We start from the raw sequence: 16832 nt of genomic DNA on the forward strand, positions 1-16832 counted from the left end.
TTCTTTATTTGCTACTTACTTTTAATATTATTTTTGATAAAGTAATATTCTGCCAAATTTGAAATAAGCAGGATATGTTGATTTTAGAGAAGGCAGTTCTTTTTTCATCTTCCCAATTCTGCTGTAATGTGTATTACACATTATAAAACCATAAAACCCAGCAATGCTATGTTTACATAGTCACAGTAGGTTTCCTCTCCTAGCTTTAATTCAGCAATGATAACAATAAAGAACATTTTGCAGAGTAAACTGCAGCATGGGCTATACAAATTTGCTAAGGACTCAGCTTGCCAGCCTGCATTGATGTTCAATCCTTCCTTTTTACTGCTAATCGTACAAACTGGATTAAAGATAAAATGAGATATGCCCATCCGGTCATTGTCATACTTGGAGGAAAACCTGAATTTTTCAAAACATTTTCTTCTTTGGGATAGTTTGAATCTGCATCAGACTGTTGTTTATTGTTATTACACTTTTATTCTTATGCTGTCTTGGATTATTTCAGTCTGTTCACAGTTAGGTATAAATGCTTGTGTATGAGTTTCCAGGTGTTTAATTTGGTTCTTCAGGTTTTTTGGGCTTATCTGTCACAACTAGTAGTAAGATTTTACATCATTCTAATAGAAGAATTCTTTCCATTTTTATCTTCAGAGAGACTGTGGCTAACATGAATCAAATGATGATCCAGGAGTCAACCGATTTCCATAAATACTCAATTCTGAGTCTCTTTAGAGCACTTTTCTAGACATAGAAATCTTTCTTTTGATAGAAACTATTGGAATATTGGGTTATAAAGGTGCCTTTTTGAAATGTAATCATTTAAATTTTAATAGCTAAAAAAATTTATATACTGTTTCTTCGTAGACTGAGAATGTCGCTCATCCTCAGATGTTATTTGATGTAGAGGAATTGAAGTTCTTTGAAGCTGTTGCTGTCAAGCGTGTGCAATGTCACTGTCTAGATTTGATTAAAGATACTGTGAAAGTCTTGATACTTTTATGTAAATCTAACTCGGGATACAGGATTTGTTTGGGAGTAGGAATTAATTGTCATATTAACTAATTTGTCAGAGCAACAAAAATTTCCATTGCTTTTAAGGGCAAATAAAACATGTTTACAAACAAAATAAAAAGTAAGGGAAGTTTTTCAAAGAAAGTAGGAGCAAAAAGCTGTTAGGGCAGTTTCTTACTTTCAGAAAAGAACAACCGTGTAGTTCTTCTTGAACTGTGGAATGCAGCTGAAGTTAGTAGTGTCTTTTCAATGAATAGTCAAATACTTGATCATGGACCTTTTCATTAAAAGGAATTGTACCATCTTAGCTATTTACAGGTTTACCATTTTACTGCATTGCAATTTGCTGCATTTTTAAAAAGGTATCAGGAAGGACCTCCATATTTAAAAAAAAAAAGTCTTTTTTTTTTCTCCAACTGTGAATTTGCTAGAAAAATATCGTATACCCTGAGAAACTTGATATGATTAATTATATTATGGACTGCTGAACAGGTATCATTAATATGGAGTTTGAACAAGGATACAGTTTTGATAACTTCTTTTCTCGGTTGATTTTTTGCTGCATTGCAAATGCCTTGAATCATATTGAATATTAATGGCTTGCTTCTGGCAAGCACAAAACAACTTACAGTGGCATATAGCACAGGTGATCGCTTTTTTTCCCTCTTCTGTAGCTACCTGTAAATGTTTAGGAGTAAAAAAATTACTTTATCTAGAGAAAGAAATTACCAGAATACTGCCTTGATTATAAACTATTAAAAAATGCCATAGCAGGCTCTTGACTCACATGTGCATTCTGCCTGCAAGAACCTTCTGTGTGTGGAACCCTGGCCAAACTCTTGACACTTTTTGGTGCATTTTAGCTACTGTTAGGGTTTCCGACCAGGCAAAGCTGTGGAAGACAAGAGATGGTTAAGTACTGGGGACAAAACATTGCTTTTCCTGTACCTTAAAATCATACTTACGTAACCATGTGATGTTTGCTCATTCATATCAATGTGGTTCTAGTTTTGGGGACGGCTGACTGCTCAGCACGTCCTAAAGGGCTCATTCACTTGCATGATTTGTTCGTTACGTATTTTTCCCTCTGGCAAAGGAAGAAATAATCCAGCCATTGCATATGTACACTGATGGCACGCTGGCCTCAGCACTCCTTTCTTTTGCTTTCAGGCAAAGCACACAGAGATTAAAGATTCTTCCTCTGCCTTTTCATGAGTGAAGCTAAACTTCTGAACTACTAGTCACCGTGACTGAGGTGACTCTGAAGTGGTTGCAAGTCATAAATGTTCCTTCCAAGATTTCTTGTTTTGATTTGCATCTTGTGTAAAATAGGATAGCCTTTAATTGCTCCGTTAGTTGCTCTCTGTTTATGGGTATTCTTTCATCTTTTTCCTTCTGAAAATGTTCTCCTCAATGTGCTGAGACAAGCAAGGAAAGGAGAAGCCAGGCTGACATCCCAAGGAAAGAGTTATTTTGGATATGTAGCATATGCGAATGCCAAATATGTTTCTCACGACCTTTGCTTTGCACATCAATCTGAGTTACATTCTCCAGAATTACTGTAACAAGCAGAAGATTTTTATTCTTACGTTCATGTCTTTGGGATGTTAGTGAATGCTTAGAAAGTGGTTTCTGTGCTGTTTCTGCCCAGCTTCGACTTGTTAGAATTTAGGAAGCACATTTTTATCTCCTTTGATACAAAGCCCGTTATTACCACAAGCTAATAATGCTCCATCAGAAGAACATTTTTGAATGCTTAATTCTTTCAGTTTAATCCCACTGCAGAATTCATATTTCTTGTCTCTATGGACTCATTCTTCTTCCCGAGGGAAGTATGATAAGCAGAGAAAAGCATGGATTAAAATCCATCTTTCTCAACTGAGACCCAAATGCAGTCATCTTGCCTGTGTCTGTGACCAGAGAGGGACCTTTCCCTGCTGCTTTGTCCCTTCTTTGCATGAGTCATAAATGAGACTATTTTTTTCCGTATCGAAGACTGGAGTACTTTCTTGCATACAATAGACATAAAATGCTGATATGGATTCGAAGCCATCAAGAGCTTTATAGATCTTTCCATAGGTATTCCTAGTCAGGAGAATGATTCAGCCCAGGTTTTAACTTCCTTGCTAAATGTTTAAGAGCATCAGAACGAGCATTTGTTTTCTGTGATCAAAACAAAGCACTTCTACACATCCACAGTGTCTGTGATATACATCGTGTGAGAGTTTTGCACACTCAACTTGTGAGTTGTAGAACTCTCTTCAGCACCCAACTATGAAAGGACAAGAAGACATGGAAGTCTGGAAATGTGTCAGTACAAATATGTCCATAATAGCACGTGTATTACATAGAATTTAGTCAGCGCCGGTGGCAGTAAAAGATAGAAAGGGGAAAAGTGGATCTGTAATATTGGCCACAGGACCGTTCTTCAGATGAATAAAATTTGGATTTACTTCTGTGTCTAGAAAACGACCCCTTTGGAGTATTGTTTATTACCTAGAAGGATTACTTATCTCAATGTGATCTCAACTTCTTTTTAAATCAATTCCATCCTTAAACCAAAAAAATCTCTCCCCAAAACCTTCACTCTCAAGGGCATGTGCAAAAGAACAATACAACATTTATTTCTTCGGCACATTGTAATGAAAACCATCTCCGCACACTTAGCTGTCTGCTTTGTTTTCTGCATGTTTTCAGTGCGAGCAGAGCTCTATTTTAATTTTGTTGAAGTGTTTGGATCTTAGAAATAGATATGGTCACGAAGTGAAAGTTAAAACTCAGCATCAATGGTTCAGCTGTTTGTGATCTACTGTGACAATATTTATTAAAGTGCATTCTGTTAACATTTTGTAAGTATATATATAACAAGAAATGGTAAAAAATAGCATATACTGTATTTTAAATAGCCTGGTGTGAAGGGAAACATCTGTTCCTGGTTAAGCTTCTTTCAACTTGTGTTCTTTTGCCTAAGCCGTGTAAAAGTGGTGTTGATATACATCTTCCATGAACACTGCAGAACTATTTTCAGGATTCTCCCAGGAGCCTGGTTGTGCTTTTATAATCCTTTGGCCTCCAGCAGCTCTTCAGCTCATCCTCTTGACCAAGACAAAAATAGATGTTATAAAATGCGTAGTGCCTGCTTTCACTGATACTGCTTCTGTCTGGTGGGAAAAATAAGAAATTGCTTTTGTTTATAGCAGTGAATGTGATAGTATCTCACACTGTGCTAAAACAAAGTATGGGCAAATTATTCAGATTGTTATTTTGGCTACAAGTAGCAGAGGGCGTGACAAAACAAAGTTTTTTGTTTTTTTTTTTAATAGAGACACTTTGTTTCATGAAAAGATAAAGTGTTCCCAGCAAATTAAATTTTAAGTCTGTAAGTTTGCAGCTGAGTTCTTAGTGTTTAAAATATTCCTGTTGTCCTCTTGCAGTACCTGCTTTTTTTTTGTTTTCCCCTCAGTTTTTGGGATAAAGATGTGATAAATCAATGTGTCAGTTTTGATTAGCATTAGTGCTAATCTATATTTTTATAGATAGGTTTGATATATGTATGTGTAGAGATAAATTTATAGAGAAAACATATCAGAAATATGTTACATCTCTATAAATCTTTATTTCCTCTCTCTTGTGCTAACCCATTAATTTAGGAGTTTCTTTCCCAAGATTTGTGCCCCACACATTTCCTGCACTTTGAAACTGCAGTGGAAATAACTGTGCTCCAGAGAAAGGATTTGGGACCTGCTTGGTACACCACATCCCTACTCAGCATGTCAAGGCTTTGGCTTGCATGAGCATAGGATGGCTGCTATACAACATTTTATCCCAGGTCTAAAACAATCTTTCAGGAGTAATCTTAGGGATCATGTGGGGACATACGGGATCTTTTTTCAGCAGCTAGGGCAAGAATGGCAGCACTCAGATGTGTTGCATTAGCTTTGGCGCAGTTACTAGAGTCACTGAACTACTGCAGCCTGTGTCTGCTGACGTTGTCCCTTCGCTGGCTCTGTGGAGTAAAAGGTAAGATAAAAATTAAAAAAAAAAAATTGCATAGGAGGCTACAAAGCCAGCGTAGTTTCCAAAGTGGAGATGCTCAGACGGAAGTACTTGCACTGCCCTACGCATTCACTCCGCTCGTGTTGCCCTAAGAAATTGCTGGATCGATGCAGGCAGCTGCTCAGGGATTTTGTAATGCGGTTGTTACTCTAGTCCCCTTTTTTGGCCCTGGTAGTAGCAGACATATAGCTTGCGTTAACTTAATATCTCTTGGCAGCAGTATGTTAAGAGTTTAAGCATGTTTGAAAATTGCCAAGCTTGCTTTCTTTTCCCTCTTCAGTGCCTGGGTGCGCTCTACTGCAAATACAGCAAGAGTGGAGAGCATTCAATCAATGGTTCTGCTGACTGGGCCATGCATGGCAAAGGTGGAAAGTCAATATGCATCTGTTTCTTCAAGAAACCCATTGCATTTTATTCTGGGGGGTTATTTTTTGATCTGCACTGTCTTGTCTTGCATGGACCAGCCTCATGCTACAGGTCTTACTCATAACTCCTAGGCTGCAGAACTCTGGACAGGGTTTCAGCTGGGCATTTCAGTGTAAACATTGTCAACAACAGTGTTTAAAGGAAGGCTTTGTGATTTGGGATTATATTTAACATTTTTCCACTCATCCCTCTGGTGTTTAGTCCCAGGTAGTCTATTTTGATGTAATTGAAAATGAAAATAATTATTTAAAAGTCTGAATACAGAGTGGAATTTGACTTTCTAAAAGCTGCACCTATATTTACATACGTTTACGTAAACATGCAATATCTTTCTCAAATTCAGACTCAAGTAGGTCATTGTGAACTGGAAAAGGGTAAAAATTTATGAGAAGTAAAGGCCTAAATGACAGAGCTTTCCAATGAGAAAGGTTACAGGTTTTGAACATCTGCAAATGCTGGTATAGAAAACTATTTAGCAGATGCTGCTTTGTTGTTTGATTAGTAGAATTATCTCTTGTTGTTGTAATAGATGCAAAAATGCCAAAGCTACAGTTCTGAGTTATTTAGAAATAACTAAAACCCTCCTTCAGACCATTAGTTAAGCCGAGCTGGTTTTAAAATAAGCCATGAATTCTTGCTGACTGTTGCTGTCTTCTCAGGAAGGCACGTCAGACCTGCAGAAAACGTCAGAGGCCAACAAAAAGACTCTCTTAATTTTAAACATCTGTTTTCAGAATGAGCAAGCTGAAATGGGAATATGCAGTCCTGGTAAATGCAACTTACACTACTAAATGTTAATGAAGGAGGACACAGTTGGAAAACTTCAGTCAGTCTAGAGCAGCCCCTTTCCCAGTCCTCTCATTGGCACTCAGGGCGCAGTATTCTCCTCAAACCACAAGATTGTTCGTTGCTTGAAGATCTGTTGTCAAAATAAATTTGTTTGAGGCTTAAAAGGAGGTAGGAAAAATACAGCGATCCTGTTTCTGGTGTACGTTACAGATCTAATGCTTCTAGCGTTATTCTTTAAAAACAGCAGGCAAATACTTCTCTTATTAGCTAAGGCAGCGCTGGCTTGGTTTGAAAGCGTTTTGGAAAGCTCTGAGCGAAGTTAAGCCAGGCGTTGTTTCAAAGGCTGTGCATTTCCCCATTAGTTGCACTAAGCAGCAGGCTGCTTGTGCCTACTGAATGACAGAGCTAATTGTGGGTCACCACTAGGCACTGTCTTTTTTCCTTTGGTCCAAGTGCATTTTTGGTACATATGCTCTTTGTGAATTATTTCTCTCATTTCTTTTTATATTAGTAACAATCCCCTTTAGTTGGTTGCTACCATTTTTGTATATATATATATATATATATATATATATATATTTAAAGTAATGCATAGCAAGTCTGTGAATGAAATGATATCTCCTGATGACTATGTTCTGAAGGTATTTTCTATCCGCATCATCAGGAAGCTCAAGCCTGGAGACCATTTAGGACTTCTGTAAACTCGAGTGTCCTCATGGCAGGGGTAAAGCTGCTTTTATTCTGGTGGGATGCCAAAATCTTCCTGCTCCTGGCATCCATTTAGGAGCGCTGTAAACCAGAGTGTCCTGTTGGTGTTAGTAAAACTGCTTTTGCTCTGGATGCATGCCAAACCTTCCAGCTCCTGGCACCCAAGAGTTAAGAGAAATTTATAACGCTTGTCTTATTAAATCAATTGTTTGAAAATCCGTATCCAAGAGGGAGGCTTTCATTATTAAATTGCTCTGCTGCGATTCCCATGCCTATTGATGCAGGTGGGATATATCCCAAAGTTGCTGGTCATCCCGCGGGAGAAGCGCGCACGGTCGCACCGCGGAGCGGGCGCTTCCCGGCGCTGGCAGAGGTGCGTCCTGCTCCTCGGCGCTGGACCCACGTCGGGATCTTCGGGTAATACCATCCTGCTCACTGTAAAAGGGAGCTGATTTTGGAGCCGATAATGCAACAGTAAGCGTGGAATCACAGACAAAACTTGCAATGAACATTGAACTTCAGTGTCAGCAAAGTGTCTTTATTTTAAACAGATTTGAAAAGAAAACAAGCAGTTTTCAGAAAAGAGGGTTTCATCTCTCAGCTGTGCTGTTGCAGGATGTAGTTTTCTGATCTTCAAAATAGACCGCCAGCTCTTCTCTCATTAGATGAGAAGTGGTTAAAAAAGATTGGCCACCTATTTGCTACGTGAACATAATGTCTGGTGACACTTCTTTGTGCTGCTGCTTGTGCCTTTTTTTTCCAAATGCAATACGAAAGTAGTGGTCAGTCACTTACAAGATAAAAAATAGCACTTCACAAATGTTACAAAATGTTAACATTAGCGTCCCCAGCTAAAATTCAATTAAGGTAGCGACATCAGGGGTTTGACACGGTGCTTGCTCCTGTTTCTGCCAGAGTTAGTGGAAGATTTGATATTTATTTCACAGATAGCAAAGGCTAAACCTGTCATTTTTACCCCTCAGGGAAAATGCCAAGTTTCTAATCAGGCAAATTATAGAGATGGTATTAAATTCAGTAACTGCCTCAGCCCTCCATGCACATGAAATTTCACCCCTTCTTTAAACAGTTTCTATTTTTACACTGGCGTAAGTCCAATTTTATACATGCCAGTTTTTAACTGTATTAGATGTACCCACTTAGGGATTTACCCAGATTATAATAAATGAGGCATGTCCTGATTCTGGTACTAGACGATGCCATCTCTTGTGGTGGGGACCTGCCCTTTTGTCTGTGGCCGACATCATCCATGCAGCGCTTCGTTAGCCACTAAAATGTTTCTGTTCCCATCCAGGGAAAGAACCAAAGACTTTTTTTGTGTGTGTTGCTGGAATTTCCCTTTCTAAAAAAGTCCCAAGCTCGGAACAATAACCTGTATGTGGCATGTTTAAAATGTAACCAAGAGCTGGAAGTACTGTGGGCCACCTGATTGAAGGATTCACAGCGTGTCCTGTGTCGTGTTTTGGAGATGCAGTCAGTCACGCGGGCCACGTGCACAGCAGCAGCAGGACACGGTGTCCCCTTCGTGGTGATGCACTTGGAGACACTGAGGAACGTCTGCCCTGGCCTGTCCGGGGGAGCTTGTCCCCGCTTGCCTTTCAGGAGGGTCTGCGAGCTCAGGTTCTCTTGCTGCCTTTCATTCAGTAACGAAAAACAACCTTTAAACAAGCAGCAGCAATAAGATGAAGCAGAAACAGTAAAACTTTGCATGTCCCGCATCCATCATATAATTTATTAGTTTTAAATGATGCAGGGTGGTGGGCAACTGTATCCAAAATTAAGAGTGAAACAATGGATTTTTTAATTCTCTGAGAAGGCATGTCTCTGAATATATGAGGTATTTTTCTACACTGCAGTTATGGATTAAAGGCAATAGTAAATAAATCAAATACAGGAAATTTTAATATATACTGGATGGGATAATTCATTCTGGATGTACAGACAACTAAGAATTTGTCCTATTTGAACTCTAAACAGGATGCCCCAAAATCAAGTCGTGTCTATTTTTAATTTGAAAAATGTTAAGGCTTCATTTTTTATTTATACTGAGAGTTAACCTCCTGGTGTTTCTGTGGAAAGTTGGAAAGACAGACTGCTTGCATCTGCTGATACATCACTTAGCTGTTCTGCAGCTCTATTGAGCTGTTGATGTAACATTTCCTGCTCTTTTGGCTGTATTGAAAATAATGAGATGCTTGATCCTCCCTTATGTAATCGAAAAAAAATCGAAATGCAAGTTTAAATAGCATAGTATATCCTATGTACTGCTGATTGATTTGTTTGAAAAGGGCCTTGACGGCGCATTCAGTGTTTCCAATATTTCTACTGCATTAGGTGGACACAGACTATCCATCTGTCCTTAGTTCCTCCTTTTCTGCTTCTGAGAACAAGAGTCTCAGAAGAATACCTCAAGATCAGGTACTTCATAGAAAAAAATATGTTTTTTTTAAAGCGTCTCAGGACTGCAACATAAAATAGCTGCGATAGCTGTGAAGGCTCCAGATCGCGGCGTGGGAGAGCCCTGTGTGGATTGACGTGCAGTGTTCCAGGACCAGTGAAATTACTACACGTGTACTATTCCCCAGGCTCCTAGCAGTTACATTTCTATAATTAGCTGCCCTGCAACCTACAAAACAAATGTAGTTTCGATCAGCGATGATAGATGAACTGAATTTGTGACTGTATCTGTCAAGGAGTGTATAAAAAAGCATTTGTAAAATTGGAACATGGCGGGGTAAGGCATTAAGCATAGTATGAATCCATCCATCATTGGCAGTCTCTTAAAACTTGCTGAGAGAGCCAGCTATTTACTAGCTTCCTGAATAGAAAAGCATCCATTTGATAAGGATATTCTTAGTAGTATTTTATAGGGAGGTTATTATCCCACCTGAGCAATAAGCTTTACTGAAATCAGCATCTCATGTTCATTGGGCCCAACCCCTGAGGAGAATGTTGCCTTGTTTCCTGGAGAGCTGAGCTTAAGTTCCTGGCATCGCAATTCTAAGAGTTAATTTAACATGGAAAAAATAACTGTGGTTTGAAAGAGGAAGTTCTTGTTGATCAGGTATCATCTGTAAGTTTGTCCGCGTGTTCAGAACAGTGACACGTTGCCAGGAAGTAGATGATTCATTAAAAAAAAAAAAAAGTCTGGGTAGGGAAGGTGCAGAAATAGGCTTCCTCTTTAAAAAAAAGGAGGGGGGGAGGATTGTACAAAAATCTTCATTATTCTGATCCCTCCCATGTGCTTTCAGACTAAAAACTCAGGTACAATTCAGTGTTTTACTTGCTACTGAGAAAGCCTGAACTGTTATACTGTTAGGTTCATACTAAGCTGAACTTTAGAGAATAATTAGAGCACTCAAATTCTATCTAATTACAGAGTATGCACAGAAAGTTGTATTAGTCCTTCATTCTCAAGGCACTTATTTCTGAAATATTTACACGTGTTTAAATGTTATTTATTTTACGAAGAGCCCTGTGACACTGGAACCCCGTCCTTTGCTGTTAAGGATTTTGATGAGTGAATCAGTCGGCGCTCGCTCGTCTTCGTGATAGTCTGGCTCTTGCTGCAGTTTCTCCCCTGTTTCGGGAGCGGGAGTGGACGGTGCACCAGAAACACTGAGTCTGTGCAACAGAGATTTGTCTTTTGCTTCATCTCAAGCCTTTCGTTAGCTCCTTTTTTAGAACTTTACTAATTATCATTACTGGTGTGTTTTTTTTTTTCCCCCACAATCTTTAATGATTTGGTTCCTTCATTTTCCTCCTCTGCCTAAAATTTAAAGGATTGATACCACTCCTATCTTACTTTCCATTATTTTTTCTTCTTTCCTCATCTCACAACACCTTTTGCTATTCTGTCTGTTCTGTATCTCCCCAAAAGCCATGTTCTGAAATAACTTTGCTTTTTATACGCTCATCATATGAAAGTTTGCCATTCACATCTCAATTCAAAATAGGGAAGCAACAACTGTTGTTATAGTGGTGCATGTAAAAAAGGGAATTAATGAACGTTTCCTTGTATAAATGTCACAATCAGAACACTCAGAAGCTGTACGGCAGAAGATGTAATATTACAGGTCCCTGATTGCCTAAGCTTGATACTAAAAACTCATTTTAGTAATACCACTTCCATAAGTAAACTTTTCAAACAGGTGTTTTATCCCTAGTGAAGAACTCAGGAGATATTTTATCTTTTGGGGGCACTTTCATATTATTGCAGGCTGTTCAGGGAACTTGTCATCCTGTTTGACCAGGGTTTAACATTTTATGTAAATATAACATGACAATTTCCTCTGATAGTGGACAAAAGTAGTAAAATGTCATTCTGGCTCCTTTGATGGGTGTTATTTCCTGTATTTCTGTGTGGTTAAGAAACTTGCCAGTTAAAAATCTAATCTTCTTTGACTCGTAGATTCAAGATGCTGCAAGTCAAGGCTTGAAATTTGTCGGAATTATACCTCAGTACCGATCCCAAAAGAACTGCCTTGTCAGCTGCTCTCTGACACCCACCAGTAACAACTCGGTGCAATCAAGAGATAATAAAAACCTTTCAAATTACCCTGAGGATCATGCTTCGCTGGATAGCGAGAAAATAGACGGCCTAAATGGATGCAGTGCTCTACCAGCAAGTGAGGAAAGCACTGAGCAGTGTGCCACGTCCAGGGAGGATGGGAGAGGTGAAGGACAGGCTGCTGAGCAGCTGAATTCTAAGTCTGCAAGGGAGAATGAAGAAGAGCTTGAACACAAGGACCCAAGTGTAAGAGAAGCAGCCGACAAGCAGAACGGAGTAGCAGAGAGTGAAACGCCAGCCCGAAACACCAGTTCAAAACTGCTCACCGGCAGTGAGTATTGCCAAGACCTCTAATGAATGAAAGCCAAATTTAAGATTGTGTCAAGTATGTTGCTAGCACTTCTGGGGGCTCGAAGTTAGGTGAGGAACCTGTCATCACAGAATCAGAGAGTCACTGAGGAAGGGACCTTTGGAGATCATCTAGGCCAACCCTTCTGCACAAGCAGGCTCTCCTAGAGCATGTTGCACAGACAAGTTTTGAATATCTCAATATAAGCATGGTATTGAATTTGAGGAAGAATTCCTCCACTGTGAGGGTAACAGAGCACTGAAACAGGTTGACTAGGGAGATTGTGTAGTTTCCTTCTCTGGAGTTTTTCCTCAAATTCAGTACTATTACAATAGAGTAGAAAAGAGTCACCAAAAAACCCTTACCCTACATTTCAGCATGTTAACAGTGACAGAATAAGTCAAATGGCAACTGGAGAGATGCTATAAGCAGGTGCACTTTTGTTATGAGCAGTTTGCATGCCTGAGTTTAAAGGCTTTTCCTTCAGCCAATTTAGTTTTTTTCTCTACATGGTGCCAATACACTCTTGGTCTTTTTATCCTTTCTACCCATTGAAAAGAAACCTTACTAATTTGTCTGAGAAGGTTTTGCAGCAATGAAAGGCATAAGTCTCAAAGCCTTATCGCCTTTAGACCCGTTGTAGCAGATGAACAGAGAGCAGAAACTACCCTAAACCAGGAATGATATGAATGGATATGACCTGGACCTTGAGTCTACTACTTAGGCAGGGGTCAGTGCTGAAGTTAAAGCTGTAATTACTGCAAAGTAGTGGTTAAGTTGTAATTACTGCAAAGTAGTGGTTGTTTTTGTTAATCATTCTGATTTGGAAATTCACAATGGTGGTCCTTATAACGGTGCTCCTAATAATCTGCCTTCTTATTTTCAATTATTTTGGAAGATTATTCTTCATATGCCAGTTTCTTTCCCGGACCTTTCCTCTAACCTCAAGTTGCTTGTTTCTGGAAGGTTGCTTCAGTGGCAGTAGCTGTAATTGAAAATGTGGTGTAAACTGGGTAGTGAATTGGGTAGTGAATGGAAAGTCACACAAAAAAGTATAAATTTCCCAATTTAAACAGAACAATTTTCTTTCCTATATTTGTCTTAATCGTAGAAAACATTGTGTGCATTTATTTCTGTTTCTGCCTTGCTGACTTTCCTTGCAAGGTACGAGTCTACATAAGGAAATTCCATCGACATTCCTTTGAATTGGCACTGTCCTTGACTTTATCCCAATTCACTATGTTTTGCACAAATTCATTCAAACAATCCTCTCCCTTTGGGGATTTTATATGTAGGACTGAGGATGACTTTCCATGGCCTCCCCACTGAACTATTGTCTTGATTTCCGTTGCATTTTGAGGCAATTAGGTTTTTTTCCCATCAGATTTGGATCAAGCTCTAGTGACCTTTCACCAGAGTTTCTCCAATTTTTGCTGGGCAAGAGAACAGCCAGATTTGGTCAGAGCATAACTATTATTTGAATAACTTGTGCTGGTTTATGCTGTAATCTTGCACGTTGTTGAACCACGCTTAGTCTTGTAGTTCAGAATTAGTGAGACCAGTTCAGTTTTTTGTATCTATACTCTGACTTCCAGACAGTTCACCCAGTAAGTTTGACTCTATCTTGATTCTCTGCTTCTCCACGCTGAGCACTGGAAATGTTTTAGTGCACTAATTGGTGCATGGTTTAGTGCAACCATGTTTTGAATATTTCTCTGCAGTGCAAAACTGAACCCCCTCAGATGTTCCCCACTTCTACAGCATCCCAGATTTTTATTTCAGCTGCTGATTTGCCAGACAAGAGCTTTTGTTTTGAAAGTCTTTTTGGTTTATTTATTTATCCTTCTGTCTCTCGGTACTTTCTGGCTTGAATTTATTAATTTCTTTTGCATTTTTTTACTGGTGAGTTATGCTAATACTTTCCAAGAGTAGAAGTCTGGGAAGGTCAGTTGTTTTATGTGACAGAAAAAGAAATAGCTCACCTATAGTAGGATATTCCCAGATATATTGCCAGTACAACATTAGTGGTTTCTTTATTACTCTTGTATGGCTTTTCATTATTACAGCACTCCCTTTTCCTCTTTTCCTCCCATGGAAAAAATGTATTTCAGCCTTTGGCATCAGTCCTCCATCCTTCCTTGTGAACATGAAGGTAGAAAGCACCAGGTGCCTTTTTTTTCCAGTTAGCCTACTTACTCGCAGGAAGTCAGCACTCTTGGACACCTTTTTCCGTACATAAAACTTCCCCCCAAAAAAGTACCTTTTTTTAATTCCTATGAAATCTGATTTTTGTTCTCTTCTTTAAGATTTTACCTATTCAAGTGTTATTTTTATGGTTCATTTTTTTTTCTTTTGGGCAAACGTTTTGTAGTGTTCAGTCACTTTTATTATCAGAGTCTGAAATTATTTGTTGAAAATTGTTTGCCTTGGATAAGCAAGGCAGAAATACTCAAATGTTATGTCAAGAGATTTGTGATTTCTAGAACTAAATTGAAGGTGATTAATTAATTACATTAAATGTCTGTAATTAAATGGTCAAGCTCCCCACTGAAAATGGCTGTCAGTAGTGGCTTCATCTTGAATTGCATCCAGGACTGGATTTCCCTGTCCATTAATAAGTGAAATAATAATGTACAACCATTTTATGTCTGTAGCTTTACTGGTAATTTTACCCTCCTGAAAATTTGGGGGGTTTATTTGCACTTACACTTACTTCGAACTTTACAGCTGTGAATGTTTTTGCTGCCAGTACTGATATTTATTTTTATAACAGTAAGACTAGATTGAATGCTCCCGAGATAAACTCGGAGTGGTGTGCAGCAGGCAGCTGGAAAAGGCTCCCCCCTGTAAGACCCTTCCACGTCCCCAGACTCATTTGCTGTTGTGGTAGTGTCTCGCCTCGGTTCAGACCCAGAGTAAATCAGCTAACCAGCTGCCATAATCCCCGCATTTATGATTCCTGCATTTCTTGCTTGCTCTATTGCTTGCTGGGCCCATGCCGCTGTGTTACCAAAACCAAGTTATCAGTATGCACAGTTTAAATGTCATGAGCTGTGGAGTTCAATTCCTTCTAATTTTGCAATCACAGTTAGGATTTGGACTGTCCTCAATGTCACAGATCATTTAACTTTCTTTTTTTCAGTAGAAAAACTTAAGTGCTGTTTGCATTAATTTCTGATAGTGATGTGAACGCTACAATACTTATTGCAGTTTGCAGAGCTTATTTGTTTTCATATGTTTATTTATACTGATAACTCCAGTAAGAGGGAAGTCAAGCAGTGTTCAAATATTACTATCTTTAAATGTCTTATTTTCAACAGTAAATCCATTATTAATAATAAATACAGTAACAACAATAAAAATGCCATGTTGGGATTTGGGACCCCAGCGTGCTGCACACTACACGAGTGTGTTAAGGAGATAACCACGGAGTATTTGCAGTTATACAGTGTAATCAGGCAAGGGCAAATGTTTTAGCTGAAAGAGCATGTTGTGGTGTTTGCATTTTTCCAACTCCCATGTTTGTGTTTTGCTAGAAGCAGAGATCTTCGCCCTGTTCAACAAGCCCAAAAGCCCACAGAGGTGCAGTCAGTATTACACCGTGACCATCCCCATGAGGATCTCCAGGAATGGGCAGACAGTCAACAGCTTGGAAGCAAATTGGCTGGAGCACATGACAGATCACTTCAGGAAAGGTGGCTCCTTGGTAAACGCTATCTTCAGCCTTGGAATGGTAAATGGTATGGAAATTAGAGAAAGCTTTATGCTGTGATTATTTTCCTTTCTCCTCTAATAGAGGTCATTATCTTTGAAGAGAAGACATTTGGGAGGTGCTTTTAGCAGAGGCTCGGGGCAGATTTGGTTTAGATGAGCCCATTTCAGTGAAGTGGAATGAAAGCACAGGAAATATTTTGGCATTTGAATAAGGAAAACTGAGATCATGTATTGTGTTTTATAAACATAATAGAGAGGATTCTGTAACTGCAGAAATATACAGACTTAATAAACAGCACCAAGGAAAACGAATTAAAATAAGACTGGAGAGCAGACAGCATAAATGGAAAGAGCTTTGGATTCCTCCTAGCCATCTGGCCACACGCCGCGTCTGTAGGCCGGTATAAGGTCCCTCCAGTTTCACGTGTCCAGAATACAGTCAGCTACTGCTGCCTTCTGCAGGGCCCCTTTTCACCTCGTCAGCGCAGCGTTTTACAGAGTTATCCTCTGTGTTTCATCCTAGCTAGCGTGTGCAAGTGAGAGCTCGACATTGGTCTTACGCTAAGAATAGATTTGGAAAATATGTTTTCTTGCTGTGAAAATGTAGCTCTGAGTCCAAGATTCGAATCCAACTTAATAGTGTGGGCAGCCGGTGCTCCTGCGCTCCTGGTGATTCTGGTGCAGAGAAGGATTTTGGTGTCTAATAGGGATCTGACCAAGGAGCCATGAGAACAAGCAGAGGGAACGAAAGTACTTGAACATAAAAATGTTGGCATTATCGCTGGATAAAAATGCGTCACGAGTGTAGTTCATATCTCAAAAGCTTTGAGCTGAAGCCTGTGGATGCTGTGAACCTCTCGCCTCATTTTGGTTTGTTTGGCTGGCCTCAAAGGGGACCAGGCAGCCGTAGGCTGGGCGCTGCCTCTGAGGCTTGTGGCTTTGAGCTGCAAAATCGTGGGATTGCTGCTTCCAGAGCAGCATCTTGCTACTCAGCAGCTGGTCAGAATTCCTGGACCTGGAATGAAAAAAAACAGCCACATTAGTTTGTTCTGGTAAAATGCATCAGGGAAATTAACAGGCAGCCCTAATTTTTCATTTTGCAGCAAGTAGCAAAAAGGAAGGTCTAAAGTTCAGTTGCTGGAATGCTTTTGCACGGCTTCCTGGAAAGTCTTGTAATTGCTGGTTAACTTGCTTAAAAACAAATGATCGTTTATTTTATGTGTATAAATTGCAGCTCATAGAGTCAAACCT

The 16832-nt window shown here is 39.4% G+C and overlaps 1 protein-coding gene across 1 annotated transcript in view; it reads left to right on the forward strand.

Annotated features, from left to right (window-relative positions):
* RFTN1 (raftlin, lipid raft linker 1) overlaps positions 1 to 16832 on the forward strand; it is a 78025-nt gene that overhangs the window by 41466 nt on the left and 19727 nt on the right. Inside the window, exons 4-5 of the mRNA XM_088521225.1 lie at positions 11420 to 11849; positions 15404 to 15607. Of these exons, the coding sequence (XP_088377351.1) occupies positions 11420 to 11849; positions 15404 to 15607 (634 nt within the window). The remainder of the gene's footprint in view (positions 1 to 11419; positions 11850 to 15403; positions 15608 to 16832) is intronic.

This window comes from Tinamus guttatus, unplaced genomic scaffold (assembly GCF_059628265.1).
Source record: "Tinamus guttatus ecotype Peru unplaced genomic scaffold, ASM5962826v1 Tinamus_guttatus_pri_ptg000115l, whole genome shotgun sequence".
In the NCBI taxonomy this organism is placed as follows: Eukaryota; Metazoa; Chordata; class Aves; order Tinamiformes; family Tinamidae; genus Tinamus; species Tinamus guttatus.